This window comes from Carlito syrichta, unplaced genomic scaffold (genome assembly GCF_000164805.1).
Source record: "Carlito syrichta isolate Samal-C Ts95f unplaced genomic scaffold, Tarsius_syrichta-2.0.1 Scaffold301761, whole genome shotgun sequence".
Lineage (NCBI taxonomy): Eukaryota > Metazoa > Chordata > Mammalia > Primates > Tarsiidae > Carlito > Carlito syrichta.
In genome coordinates, this window is record NW_007245857.1 from 418,142 (window position 1) to 434,049 (window position 15,908).

At 36.3% G+C, this 15,908-nt stretch overlaps 1 protein-coding gene across 2 annotated transcripts in view; it reads left to right on the plus strand.

The window, feature by feature from the left end:
• Positions 1 to 15,908, plus strand: part of SMC1B (structural maintenance of chromosomes 1B) — an 89,935-nt gene that overhangs the window by 20,049 nt on the left and 53,978 nt on the right. For both annotated transcript variants that reach the window (XM_008055169.1, XM_008055170.1), the window contains exons 8-11: positions 5,743 to 5,825; positions 6,424 to 6,631; positions 13,079 to 13,264; positions 14,932 to 15,111. In XM_008055169.1, coding sequence (XP_008053360.1) covers positions 5,743 to 5,825; positions 6,424 to 6,631; positions 13,079 to 13,264; positions 14,932 to 15,111 — 657 coding nt within the window. The remainder of the gene's footprint in view (positions 1 to 5,742; positions 5,826 to 6,423; positions 6,632 to 13,078; positions 13,265 to 14,931; positions 15,112 to 15,908) is intronic.

Genomic DNA, 15,908 nt, shown 5'->3' on the forward strand with positions numbered 1-15,908 from the left:
ATAAATAAGGGCTTTAGGATTTTGAGAATGGTAATTGAGTATTGACTCCAACTTAAAGTCATCAGTTGTGTTAGCCCTTGACAAAAGAGTCATCTGTCCTTTGAGGCTTTAAAATCAGGCATTGACTTCTCTCTAACCACAAAAGTGCTAGGTCCTCTTACAATGTAAGATTGTTCCATCTATATTGAAAATCTGTTGTTTTATGTAGCCACCTTCATCAAAGATCTTAGCTAGATCATCTGGATAACTTGTTCCTTCATCCTGAACTTTTGTATTATGGAAATAGCTTTTTTACTTAAGCCTCATGAACTAACCTCTGCTAGCTTCAAACTTTTCTTTTGCAACTTCTTTGCCTCTCTCAGCCTTCATAGAATTGAAGAATTAGAGCCTTGCACTGGATTAGGCTTTGGCTTAAGGCAGAGGTCCCCAAACCCCAAGGCCATAAACCAATACTGGCCCATGGCCTCTTAGGAACTGGGCGGCACAGCAGGAGGTGAGTGGCAGGTGAGCTAGTAAAGTGCACAATAAATGTTGTGCACTTAAGTCATCATGAAACCATCTCTGTGTCCCTCCTGCCCCCACATCAGTGGAAAAGTTGTCTTTCATGAAACTGGTCCCTGATGCCAAAAAGGCATCATTCTGGCTTAAGGGAATGTTGTGGCTGGTTTGATCTTCTACCCAGAACACTAAAACTTTCTCTATGTTAACATCTAGCTTTTCTGTTTTCTTATCATTCTGTGTTTACTGGAATCACACTTTTAATTTATTTCAACAACTTTTTCTTTACATTCATAACTTGATTGTTTGGCATAAGAGTCCTGTCTCAGCTTTCAACATGCCTTTCTCACTAAGCTTACTTATTTCTAGCTTTTTATTTAACGTGATAGACATGTGACTCATCCTTTTACTTGAACACTTAGAGGCCATTGTAGGGTTATTAGTTGGCCTAACTTCAATACTTTTGTGTCTTAGAGAACAGCGAGGTCTGAGAAGAGGGAGAGAGATAGGGGAGCAGTTGGTTGAGTGGAGCAGTCAGAATACCACAACATTTATTAAGTTCGCCATCTTATAAGGAATCTTTTCATGGTGCCCCAAAAGAATTACAACAGTAACATCAAAGTTCACCGAAAACAGATCACCATAACAGGTAAAATAATAATGAAAAAGTTGAAATATTGCTAGAATTACCAAAATGTGACACAGAGACACAAAGTGAGCACATACTGTTGGAAAAATAGTGCAGATAGAATTGCTTTGTGCAGGGTTGCCACAAACCTTCAATTTGTAAAAAAAAAAAAAAAAAAAGCAGTATTTGTGAAGTGCAATAAAATGAAGCACAATAAAACAAGGTGTGTCTTATTATCTTCTCATCCTGTTTTTTTCCCTCTTATCTACATTCATTGCTCATATCTACATTCATTGCCTTGGTGATCTGTAGTCATATAGTTTTAAATACCATCTGCTGATGACTCCCAGATTTGTATTTCTAGTTCAGACCCTCTAAATTCCAACTTCATATATCCATTTTGGATGTTAAATCCAAAAGATATCTTAAATCTGAAACTGAACTTCAGATATTTCCACCCATATATGCTTCACATATAGTCTTTTCTATCAAGTGATGACAGTTCATTCTTACTCATTTCTCAGACCAGAAACGTGGAGTCTATGTTTGCTTCACCTTCATATTACACCAAAACTTTGATCACTTCTCTTCATTTCTACTGCTACCTGGTCCAAATCATCATCTTTTGGGGGTCCAGATCAACATAGTAGCCTACTATGTTTATCTGCTTCTGCTTTTGACTTCTTCAAAGTAGTCAGCACAGCAGGCAAAGTGATGTTTTTACTATCTATGTCAAATAATGAAACTTGTTTTTTTAAAAAGTTCTCCAGTGGTTCCCCAACACACATAGAGTTTAAGTCAAAGTCCTTAAATGGCTTATATAGACCTACTTCATCTGCTCTCCCTTCCTGTCTCCATTTACCTCTCATACCTTCTCGTGTGTGTGTGTGTGTGTGTGTGTGTGTGTGTGTGTGTGTGTGTGTGTGTGTGTGTGTGTTGTTTTTTGAAGTCAGGGTCTCTCTGTGAACCAGATTGTAGTGCAGTGGCTCAATTATGTCCTACCTTCTCTTCTGTTCTCCCTCTTGTTCTCTGTGATCTATCTGTACTAGTCTGGAACATATCAGACTTTTCTGCCTGAGAGACTTTGCACTGGTTATTCCTTTGTCTGGAGTATGATTTTCTTACATTGCTTCATTTTTAACTCCCTCAGTTCCTGCAAGTCTTTGCTCAAATATTGCCTTCTCAGTGATGCCTAGCCTTCCCAGTAGTTCCCACTGTACTTCTGCTCTCCTTTCCCTGGCTCTGTTCTTTTCATAGCATTACTCACCTAACATACTATTTAATTTGCTTTTTATATTTGTCTACCTTCCTCCTCTAGAATGTAAATTCTACAAGAGCAGAGGTATTTTTTTTTCACTGATGCATCCTGATCATCTAAAATAGTTTCTTATCCAGAACAGATAGTCAGTAAATATTTGCTGAATTAATTTATTTCATAGATGAGGGAAGTCAAAACACGAGATGATTAAGTTCACTTGGCTAAGTTATTACTATAAATTGAAGAAATAGGATTTGATTCAAACACTTTGTCTCCAGAATGAATCTCCTTAACTGTTACATTCTGTTGTCTCATTTTAGTCATTTTGTGATTTAGCAGATAAAGATACAAATATTAAAGGCATAATATATGATAGTTCTGTGAGTAGAAGAGTGCATTTTGTCCAAGGAGAAAAGCAAAGTAACATAGCAGGAATTAAGTTTAAAACATTTATATAATTTTATAATTTGTATAATATTGTAAAATTATATACTGATTTCTGAAAATACACATTGTGCACATTTGCCTTTGTGCATGCTAATTTCTTTTTGGAACAATCTATACATATTTACATGTTAAATTCTGTAGTTACCCACACAAAGCCTTCCCTGGCCCTCCTTTTCTTTCTACTTCATCTCCAAGAACAATCTATACATATTTACATGTTAAATTCTGTAGTTACCCACACAAAGCCTTCCCTGGCCCTCCTTTTCTTTCTACTTCATCTCCAAAAAAGAGCCAAAAATAATTTTCATCCTCATTTAACTACCCATGTTCTTAATCTGTCTCTGTCTAAGGGCTTTCATCATATTGCATAAAAATTACAATTGGTACAGCTCTCTAATAGACTGGAAGCTTCTTGAAGACAAAATTCTAATTGTGTCCATTATCAAACTTGCACTTAGATGATGTCAACAAGTGTTGATTGAATTGCTATTGTCTTTTGAATACAAAAAAGAAAAAGAAAAGAAAAATAGCATGTCAAGGTGCAGAGAAATGAAGACCTGCACTCAAACTCAGCTTCCCACAGGGTTCCCTCCTTTACAGACAGACAGCTTCCAAGGTCTCTGGTGCTTGGACAATAGTTGGTTTTCCCATACAACTAGCATGATTAGCCTGCATCTCAAATCCAGAATGCTTGATACCAAGGCAGTCTGATTATTTCACGTGTCCAGTAGAATACCCAGGCCCTTACATACCTCTGTGGGATGGTGAGTGGAAAAAGGGACCTGTACATTCTCTTCTCTGGTTGACACTGGCTTTTTACACTTTTTCCAGTAAAACCTATTCTTCACTCTAAGCCATGTCTGAAATTTGTTCTAAGCCTTTAGGTAGTAACTCCTAAGAGACCCATCAGACATGTTAAAGTAATAACTTTAAGGGACTCCTCTGGTATTATACAGGCTCTGGGAATGGTCAGAGCAAAGGCACAGAGGCAGTTGACTGAAGGCAGTTCCCAGTTGACTGAACTTGGTACTCTACCTTAAGGAATCTCATTTCTTCCTCTCTGAGTGAAATTCTTGAGTGAGATAAATACAATTTCAAAACGGGACTCTAATTTCAATATGTGTAAATTCCTTCAGAAAAGAAACTGTGTGTAACTCATTTTTATAACTCTGGCATCTAACACTGTATATGTCTGTTCAGATAATTTATGTAATAAGTGAGTAAAACCAGACAATTGCCTTGATGATATATGTTCATATCCTTTTTTTTTTTTTTGAGACAGGGTTTCACTCTGTCACCCAGGCTGGAGTGCAGTGGCATGATCATAGTTCCCTGTAGCCTCAAGCTCCTGGGCTCAAGTGATCCTCCCACCTCAGCCTCTCAAGTAGCTGGGACTACAGGTGTGCACCACTACACCTGGTTCATTTTTCATTTTTTTTTTTTTTTGTCTTGCTATTTTGCTCAGTTTGGTCTTGAACTCCTGGCTTCAAGCAACTCCTGGCTTCTATCTTGGCCTCACAAAGTACTGGGATTATAGGCTTAAACCAATGCACTGATCCTGTTTATACTTTTCCACTTGAAAACTGTGATATTTCTTCTTTTTTGTGTGTTATATACTGAAAAAGAATTGTGTTTTTGCTTTCATACACTCCTGGTTTTAGATCATTTAGTAGTGGATTAAGAGATTACTTTTCTGTAGTATACAGGATGAATTAAGTGAGAGAAAAGTTAAAGACATGAAACCAATTGGAGACCACTACAATATTTGAATTTAATGGTAAAATGATTAGAGTAAGCCTTTTGTGAAATCCTCCCCTCACAAGCCTATTAGTTGACCCATAGTTTCCTATATTATTGTAACACTGAACCATTCTACTGTAATTACTTGTCTCAAGACATTAGTCCTTAAGAGCGGAGATTCTCTCCTGCTTATTATTGTAGCTCTAGTTCCTATCACATGAGAGCCAGTGAATAAATATTTGTTGAATGCGCTAGCTTCAGGACAGATAAGATATGTATAGATATTTGAAAGTAACCCCTTTGAAGTTTGAAGTTACCAGAGTGAAATCACTAGAGATCAAATATCTAGCAAGGCAGGATTGAACCCAGATCTTTGTAACTTCAGTGCTCTGTACTAGACTGCCTTTTCAAAATTAAAATTTGCTGTCATACTTTCATATAGGCTGGGTGTAGTGGCTCACACCTGTAATCCCAACACTTTGAGAGGCTGAGGTAGGAGGATTACTTGAGGTCAGGAGTTCAAAATCACCCTGGGCAACATAGTGAGACTCCATCTCTACAAAAAGTTAAAAATTTAGGAAGTGTGGTATCATGCAAACTGTCATCCTTGGTACTGGGGAGGCTGAGGTGGGAGGATCATTTGAGCACAGACGTTTGAGGTTACAGTTAGTTATGATCGTGCCACTGCACTCCAGCCTGCCTGCCAAAGTGAGCCTGTTTCTCTAAAAAACAAACAAAAACAAGTTGGGTGTGGTGGCTCATGCTAGCGCTTCGGGAAGCCAAGGTGGGAGGATCGCTTGAGGCCAGAAGTTCAAGACAAGCCTTGGCAACATAGTGAGACCCTGTCTCTACCAAAAATTTAACAATTGTCTGGGCCTGGTAATGTGTGCCTATAGTCTTAGCTACTAGGAAGGCTAAGCATGAGGGTCCCTTGAGGCTAAGGAGTTAGAGGCTGCAGTGAGCTATAATTATGCCACTGCACTCCAGCCTGGGCGACAGAGCAAGACTCTGTCTCTAAGGAAAAGAAATAGTACATATATATATTTAATACAGTTATATTTGACATATTTAAACTTATAACAGCTTATGATATTATAGTAAGTCCTGGATATGTAATTTTGTTGGTTTGAAATTGGCTGTAATTGATCTTAGGTTTTATTTCTTTTTTTAGGGAAATCTAAAACAAGTAAAAGAACAAATAGAAGAGCATAAAAAACGAATAGAGAAGTTGGAGGAGTATACAAAGACATGCATGTAGGTAGAGTAAAAACAATTTCTTGTAGCTTTCTTATATCTCAAAAGCTGGATGCATTTCTGCACATCAAATGAATGTTTCGACTGTGTTATAATGTTTTTACTCCTCCATTATTTTTCATTTTATTGTATATCATTAAAGATTATAGTTAACTGCATAATAAATAAAATACTTAGATTTTAAAAATATAAATTTGTAACAGTGGTGAAATTTAAACTCCCTTTGGTATTTATATTTTATAATAAAAGCAATGAGTTATGTCATGAATGCTAATACAATCTAAGTATTCTACAACTAAAGGTTTCTTTTTAATCAGCATTTCCTTATTATTAAGTGTACGGTTATTGTTCTGGTTATAGTGGTCTATCCTTATTTTTTCACTATTCAGAAATATGTATCTCTCAAATCAACAAAGAAGTATCAAAATTTCTTTTTCCTATGTTTGGTGTTAGGTTTGTTGTATTTTTTATCTTAAAGGATATTCATTTTTAAAGAAATGACTGATAGAGCACTACATTCCCCTGCAGTGCCAGACAAGAATACATTGTACCTATCTTAATTTTTCTTTTTGCTATATAATTTGTTGTTATTATGTAGGGACTGCTTGAAAGAAAAAAAACAGCAAGAGGAAACCCTAGTGGATGAAATTGAAAAAACAAAATCAAGAATGTCTGAAGTTAATGAAGAATTGAATCGTATCGGAAATGAATTACAAAATGCTGGACTTGATCATCATGAGGGCAAATGTCAGCAAAAGAGAGCAGAGGTTCTGGAACACCTTAAAAGATTGTTCCCAGATTCTGTGGTAAATAGAACGAATAGTTAATTAAAACAAAAAAGCTAAGATTTCCTGTTTGGTGAAAACACTATCTTCTTATTTGGGATTAGAAATATTGCCATTATTGCCAGGCTCGTTGGCTCAGCCTGTAATCCCGCGCCTTGGGAGGCTGAGGTGAGTGGATTGCCTGAGCCTGCAGGTTTGAGACCCACCTGGGCAACTTGGTGAGACCTCATCTCTACAATAAATCAAAAAATCAGCCGGGCATGATAGCACGCGCCTGTATTTCCAGCTACTTGGAAGGCTGAGGTGGAAGGATCGCCGGAACCCAGCAGGTCGAGGCTGCGGTGGCCGGGAGCGGCCACTGCACTCCAGTCTGGGTGACAGAGTGAGACTCCAACTCAAAAAAAAAAAAAAAAGAAATATTGCCATCATTAAGAAACAAAATTATTTTGGAAATCTTTAAGTTTTACGTTTGACTATTTATATTCATAATAGAACAGTAAATATTTAGGGTAATGTAAATAACTTTCAGTAGTATCTATAGATAAGCAATTTTGAGGAGAAACATTGACATGAACACAGAACCCAGAAAATACCAAGTTGTGGTCAGTAGCCCCAAAGGAGTGACTTGGGTGCCATGAAGTAGTCTGAACCTCCCAGACACATAGCCCCAAACCTCATGTTCTTGGTTTCTGTATGTTTTAAAAATATTTTTTCAGCAAATGTTAACATATTTTTATTCTGTAACTCTGACTGTGCATCCATTATTGCTGGTGTTTTTCACTAGCTAAAATACAATGTTATCACCTGTTGCTTGGGGTGTTGTTGGCCTCACAGGATTATTTCCTTTGGTATCAGGGGTCTAACATCTGACTCACTTGTCACTAACATCAGTGTATACTGCATAATTCTTATTTTATGATGGCCTATTTTCAACTGTTGTCACTGGTAACCACTTAACGCTATTTTGAAACACCTACCATGGCCTCCATGATATTGTACTCTTGTGGTTTTCCTCCTACTTCTGGTTACCCGCCTTTATCTCCTTTATAGTGTGTGTTTTGGCATTCTGACTCTTTTTTTTTTTTTAAGTTGGAGTCTCACTCTGTCGCCCAGACTGGAGTGCAGTGGCTGCTCCCGGCCACCGCAGCCTCGACCTGCTGGGCTCCGGCAATCCTTCCGCCTCAGCCTTCCAAGTAGCTGGAACTACAGGCGTGCACTACCACACCGAGCTTATTTTTTTATTTATTGTAGAGATGAGGTTTCACCAAATTGCCCAGGCGGGTCTCGAACCCACGGGCTCAGGCAATTCACTCACCTCAGCCTCCCAAGGCGTGGGATTACAGGCTGAGCCACCAAGCCCGGCTGGCATTCTGACTCTTAAATGTTGTTTTTTGACTTCTGAATAATGACAGAGGAGTAAGCCTGGATCACAGAATCTCATTCTCCCAATTCCCATCAAAATGACAAAAACTAATTTTTAAAAAAAATTCAACAATCTAATGTTATAAATCTCAGAAAATGGTGACAGTCCAGAATTAATATACATATTATATATAATATGTATGTATTATACACATATATTGAAATATCGCATTGCCTGTTCTTAACTCCACAAAAGCCGAACTGATAATGACTAATTCCTGAGAATTCTCACTTAGTATTCCTTAATCTAGCAAGAAGCAAACTCATATGTGTTTGTTTCCTGTTCTTCTTTTTTGTTTGTTTGTTTTTATTGTAGAGATGAGATCTCGCCAATTTTCCCAGACTGGTCTCGAACCTGCAGGCTTAGGCAGTCTACTCGCCTTGGCCTCCCAAAGTGCTGGGATTATAGACTGAGCCACTGAGCCCAGTCATGTTTCCTGTTCTTCTAGCTGAAGGGAGTCAGATTAAAAAACTGGTGCATCAGGGAACATGAACTTCTAATGCCCTCTGATGGAAGTGAAGACTCTAGGGCTCCTTATTAAATTGAGAGGCCATTTTGAGCCTTCTTTGTAGGATGGGATTTGTCATCCTCCAACAAAAGACAGTTGAACCTTGGTATAGAATATTAGCTAAAAACTCAGAAGAGGTAGGGCATGGTGTTATGTGCCTATAGTTTTAGCTGCTTAGGAGGCTGAGATGGGAGGTCTGCTTGAGCCTAGGCATTCAAGGATATAGTGAGCTATGATCGTACCACTTCACTCCAGCCTGGGCAACAGAGTAAGATTCTGTCTCTAAAACAAAAACCCCTCAAACTATAAGAATCCTAGAAGACAATGTAGAAAACACTCTTATGCACATCAGAATAGGCAACAAATTCTTGACCAAGTCCCCAGAAGCAAATGCTGTAAAAGCTAATATAGACAAGTGGGACCTCATCAAACTGGAAAGCTTTTGCACAGTAAAAGAAATCATCAAGAGAGTAAAGAGACAACCCACAGAATGGGAAAAAATATTTGCAAATTATGCATTTGACAAAGTCCTAACATCCAGAATCTGCAAGGAACTCAAATGAAAGGGGGGAAAAAACCATTAAAAAAATGGGCAAAGGACATGAACAGACATTTTTTAAAAGATGACATACAAGCAGCCAATAGACACATGAAAAAAATGCTCAACCTGACTAATCATCAGAGAAATGCAAATCAAAACTAAACTGAGATACCACTTAATTCCAGTAATGTCATTAATCAAAAAACAGCAGATCATTAATGTCAAAAAACAACAACAACAACAACAGATGCTGGTGCGAGTGTAGAGAAAAGGGAATGCTTCTACACTGTTGGTAGGCATGCAAGCTAGGTCAGCCTCTGTAGAAAGCAGTGTGGCAATTCCTAAAAGAACTAAATCATTAACTTTTCAGCAAATTGGATGGAGTTGGAGACCATGGTTCTGCATAAGTGATTTATACAGAAACAAAAAACTAAAAACTGCATGTTCTCACTAATAAGTGGAGCCTGAACATTAGTCACATTAGCACAAAGAAGGAATCGGTTAGGGGAGGAAAGGAGGAGAGTAGGGGGCAACACAAAGGGTGCCTGGTCCACTAGCAGGGAGAGCGCGGGCCAGTTAGAAGCCCAAACTTCACATGCACGTCACCTACTTATGTAATTAATCCTCACTTGTACTCCACATCTTTACAATAAAATAAAATTTAATATAACAAAACAAACAAAAACTAGAAGAGAAGAACTCAAGTATTCAAAAAAACTGCATTAAAAAGCCTTAGTTGAACTCTCACTTGCCCCTACCATCCAAGGCCTTAGGTGATAGGAAAATGGATAGAAAATCCATCAACTATTGCTCAGAGGAGCTAACCATCTCAGTTCTGTGAGAAAGGGAATCAAGAAAAAAAATCAAGTGAGAGTTCAGGTTAGGCTTTTTAATACAGTTTGAATACCTGAGTTGTTCTCTTCTGAATTTGGGGTTTTTTTTGTTTGTTTGTTATATTAAATTTTATTTTATTATAAAGATGTGGGGAACAAGTGAGGATTAATTACAAAAGTAGGCTGCATCCATGTGAAGTTTGGTCCTATTTGTTGATTTTTGTTTTTGTTACATTTGCTTTTGGGGTCTTCCTCATACATTTTTTGCCTGGGTCGATATCCAGGAGAGTTACTATAGTCTTGTAGTATAATTTGATGTCAGACAATATATCTTCGACTTTTTTCTTTTTTTTTAGGAGTGTTTTGGCTATTCAGTCTTTTTCTATTTTTGGTTCCATATGAACTTTAGGATTGTTTTTTCTAATTCCTTGAAACATAATTTGATAATTTGATAGGAATTGCATTGAATCTATAGATTGCTTTGGGCAATATGGTCATTTTAATGATATTGATCCTTCCAACTTGTGGGCATGGGATTTTTTAAATTTGTCTGTGTTGTCTATAATTTCTGTCATCGGTGTTTTGTAGTTTTTCCTTGTAGAGCTCTTTTACCTCCTTGGTTAAATATATTCCTAGGTATTTGTAGCTATTGTAAATGGGATTATTTCTTAATATGGTTCTCAACTTGAAATTGCTAGTATATAGAAATGCTACTGATTTCTGTACACTAATTTGTATCCTGAGACTTTACTGAAGTTGCTTATCCTATCCAGTCTAGGAGTCTTCTGGAGGAGGCTTTAGGATTTTCTAGGTATATAGTCATGAAGTCAACAAACAGTTTGACTTCCTCTTTTCCAATTTGAATGAAAATCACCGGATTGCTCTTTCTCTTTGTTTTTCTTTCTTTCTTTTGCCTGATTGCTAGGACTTACAGTATATGTTGAATAGGAATGGTGAGAATGGACATCTTTGTCGTGTTTCAGTTCTTAGCGGAAATGCTTTCAACTTTTTCCCATTTAGTTAGTTGGCTGTGGGTTTGTCATATATGGCTCTTATTATTTTGAGGTATGTTCCCTCTGTCCCTAGTTGTTGAGGGTTTTTATCATGAAAGGATGTTGGGTTTTATCAAATGCTTTTTATGCATCTTTTGAGATGATCATATGGTTTTTGTTCTTAGTTCTGTTTATATTGTGAATCATGTTTACTGATTTTCATGTGTCGAACCATCCTTGCATCCCTGGAATAAAGCCCTCTTGATCATGATGAATTATCTTTTTGATGTGCTGTTGGATTCAGTCTGTGAGTATTTTGTTGAGAATTTTTGCATCTATGTTCATCAGGGATATTTGCCTATAGTTTTCTTTTTTTGTTGTGTCCTTGCCTGTGACTCCAAGAGAAGGATGAATGAGAGAGAAGTGAGGATTTAAACATTACCTATTGGGGCCAGGCATAATGGCTCATGCCTCATGCCTCAGCACTTTAAGAGGCTGAGGTGAGAGAATTGCTGGAGCCCAGGAGTTCAAGACCAGTCTGGAAAACATAGCAAGACCTCATCTCTACAATACATAATAATAATAATAATAAAAGGGAAAATTACCTATTGAGTATAGTGTTCAATATTTGGGTGATGGGAACACTAGAAAATCCCAACCCCCATCATGACACAATAAACCCATGTAACAATTAGCAAGCACATGTGCCCTGTGAAACTAAAATAAAAATAAAGTGATCTGCCACAGCAAATAAAAGGTCTGAACAGAGCTACCTATATTAAGCATAAGCAAAGTGAAAAGAAGCACTATGGCAGCTATAGGTACATAAAAATAATAAAGAAAAAGAAAGAAAGTATTTAAAAACATTTAGAAATCAAAGATTCCAGTCTATAAGGTTATAGGACAGAATTCCCTATAAGTGTTTTGTGCTCTGAACAATTTGTTAGCTTAATTTATAATACCAAATTCAAATATGAGATAAAACAATAAGATGAAAAGGGAAATGCAGAGCTAAGAAAACAAATCAAGAGCAAATATTATTACTGAATAGTTAGCATATAATTAATAAATAACATACACTAACAAATAAACTAATAAATTAGAAGTAGCTGTCAGGCATGATTGTGGTATATGTCTATATTCCCCAGTTCCTCAGGGGACTGATGCGGGAGGATTGCTTGAGCCTAGGAGCTTGGGAACAGCCTAGCAACGTAGTGACTCCCTGTAGCTTTTAAAAAAGAAATAGTAGCAAGTAATGGGTTACACAATTGAAAATCAAATTATTGTCCCAGAAGAAAGACTTGAGATAATCATTAGTGAATGGAAAAGAAAAAGATGGATTTAAACAATTAGAGCAAAGGTAATTATGAAAGACAATCATGACCTATCAAAAGAAAATGGTATTCCTGATATAGAACCTAATAAATGGAAGAAGGAGCCCAAAGATATAAAATTATCTTTCACTACTTAGAGATCATTGATATAGGATGGTTGACATTCAGACATTTTCTAGTAAAGTTTTTGAACCTCATTCTAATTAATTATTGACCATTTTTCACATTTTAGCTCTAATAACACTTCTTCATGAGAAGCTTTCCCTGACTTCTTATGCCAAGCTGATCCCTGTTATGTATTCTTAGAGTACTCTGTGCTTTGTCCCAGTGTCTAACTTTATTTTATACATATGTGTGATTATTGATTATTTATGTCTTTCTTACTAGATTGAAAATTCTGTGAGGTCTGTATTTATTCTTTTCTCCTTTTTTTAAACCTACTAAGTTTGGAAGACTGCTTGACCTGTGTCTGTTTAGTTCATTAATGTTTATCCAGCGTCTAACTCAGTATCTGTATATAGTAGATGGCTTATAGATTCTTGCTTAATAGGTAAGGAAATGGAATCAATATTATTTATTGTGGTTTTATAAAATATTTTAATACTTTGGTAAAGTTGGTCTTTTCATTACTCTTTTCTTAAATGAATTGTGATATAGCTAAGTGAACATTTTGTAATGAAGCTGAAGTCTGTTTGAATGAAGCTCTATTAAATAATGATGTATATAACTTTATTAGATTAGTTTTTGTCTATGCTACTTTGTTACATTAGAAAACAGTGAATTCTATGTTCCTCCCTAATGTATTTATTCTTCTTTCTTTTTTTTAAACCTGCTAAGTTTGGAAGACTGCTTGACCTGTGTCATCCTATTCATAAGAAATACCAGCTGGCTGTGACTAAACTTTTTGGCCGGTACATGGTTGCCATTGTTGTAGCCTCTGAAAAGGTAGCAAGAGATTGTATTCGTTTTCTGAAGGAGGAAAGAGCTGAACCTGAGACATTCCTTGCTCTAGATTACCTTGATGTAAGAAATTTGTAATGTCTAATATTTAGTAGTGATAAAATATCATCTGTTAAAGTATGTTTTTATTGCCTCTAACTATGGTAGAAGTTGAAAAAAACCTGTAGCTTGTAGCCAGTTAGCCAGTCATTCAAATGGGTGGTGTTAAATGTATTGGCAGGCAAAGAATAATATCTAGTGGCTACTATCTTTCTTGGCATTGTATCATGTCTTCCTAATCACTTTTTAATAATTCTACCTTGGTAATTTTTATTCCATTGTTATAGCAGCGCACCATTTTGCCTACTAGCCAGCAATATATCTCGTTCTGTAGCAAAGTATAGGAGATGAACATGATGTATGGTCTATTGGTGAAATGCCAGCTCAGTTTTGATTGTAAATATTTTATCCAATGTATTAGCTCTTGGTAAAGGAGGCTAAATTTTGAACCTTAAGATATATATTAAGACATCTTAGCATAACCTGAGTCTAAATTCCTGAAGTAGGCACTCTGACATAGCATGATTGATATGCTCCAGTAATTTTTTCTATTGCCTGCTAAAGAAAACATTCGATTTGTTCCAGTAGTCAGGTCCCTGAATTGCAGGCAGTGTGCATAGTGGTTAAGAGTACGTGCCTTAGAGTTGGACTGCCCTGATTTTGAATCTCAGTCCTACCTCTAATTAACTCTCAATAATTTGTTCTTAATTTTTCTGAGCTTCAGTTTTTTTTCATCTATGAAATGAAGGAATTAGTCTTCACGTTATTGGATTATGGCAAGGAATTGTTACATTTAAAGCACCAGGGATAGTGCCTGCATAGGGAGGGGCTCAGTAAATATTGACTAGTATTACTAATAATCCTGCCTTTTGTACTTCGATACTTTTGCTTATACCTTCTGCCCACTAAAACTTCTTACTCCAATTCATCTGCCTGTTAAAATTCTGTTTTACTTATATCACGCTTGAGATTTTTCAAGGCAAACTTATTTTTTTAAGAAATCTTACACAGAAGTGTATCAGATATAAAGAGAATGCTCCTAAGGTCTTTGAAATGCCCTATTCCTTAATAGTGGCTATTTTAGATTGCTTGCATATACTCAGTTTACATACTTATATATTCTCAAGTGTATACTTGAATATATATTTTTGATTGTATATAAGGTTTCTACTTTGTTTTGCTTTGTTTTATAAAAGTGAGATCATATTTGCTGGTTTTTTAGTAATACATTACAGACACTTTAAAAAACATATTTGTAGACCCAGCCTAAAAGTCATATCTAAGAAGGTCTGAAGGCTTTCCTGATCAATTAAGCCTAAAGTAGTTTTTTTAAGTTTAATAGTGTTGTGCTATTCTTTTGACACATATCTAAATGGGTATTATTTTCCACTATATTTTATGATTTCGAAAACTTAGAACACTTTTCATGCATTATTTTGTTCCAACTAGTTTGTGAAAGAGTTGAATCTGGAAATTGTATCTTCTGGATTTTGATGAATTTTAAAAAATAGTACATGAACCAATAATGGGATATAGTTTATCATGTTCTTGTCAAGCTTTTATTGTATATAAGTATGTACTGTTAATCTTCTGCTGTCATGCTTATGTATGTTTTGTGGAAAAGAATGTAATGAACATTGGGTTTTTATTTTAATGTATCTAATATATTAAGTGTTTTTAAAACCTTTTAGATCAAGCCAATCAATGAAAGATTAAGGGAGATTAAAGGCTGTAAAATGGTGATTGATGTCATAAAGACTCAGTTTCCTCAGTTGAAGAAAGTGATTCAGTTTGTATGTGGAAATGGCCTTGTTTGTGAGACTGTAGAAGAAGCAAGGCGTGTTGCATTCAGTGGACCTGAAAGACGGAAAGTAAGAAAAGAAGCTTGAATTGCACTTTTGGATAAGTGGAAGCAGTATTTATAAGGCTAACATGTTAATGTTATACACACACACACACACACACACACACACACACACACACACACACTTATATATGTTTTTGTATGTTCTCTTTTATAAGGAAAACCAGCATAGATCCTAAGGTGCTTATGACTTCAGTAGTTTTTAATTGTGTTCAGTTGAGTTTTTAAAAAATTAACTTCTATTGCATTTTCTATCATAAGCTGTATTTTGGAAATTAAATTATTGTAGTAATACATTGAAACAGTTAATTTTTTTTTTGCTTTACATGGAACCCTGGATATAACATATGTGTTTTTGAATACCAGGAAAGATTTTAGGTGCTTATTTTAATTTCTGGGTTAATTCTTCCATAACTTAATTGAGGTACTAATTATCCTGTTTCATATCAATGTTTAACACATTTGAATTACCAGAAAGCACAATTTAAGTGTGATTACTGAATACCAGTCTCTTGAGGAAATAATTTTGGTTTTAAAAATAAGTACTGCTTGGTGAGGTAGCTTATGTCTGTAATCCTAGCACTTGGTGGTGGGAGGGTTGCTTGAGTCCAGAAGTTCAAGTCCAGCCTGAGCAATATAGTGAGACCTTGTTTCTATTAAAAATAACAATATATAAAGTTTTTTGGGTTTTTTTTTTGAGTTGGAGTCTCACTCTGTCGCCCAGACTGGAGTGCAGTGGCCGCTCCCGGCCACCGCAGCCTCAACCTGCTGGGTTCCGGCGATCCTTCCGCCTCAACCTTCTGC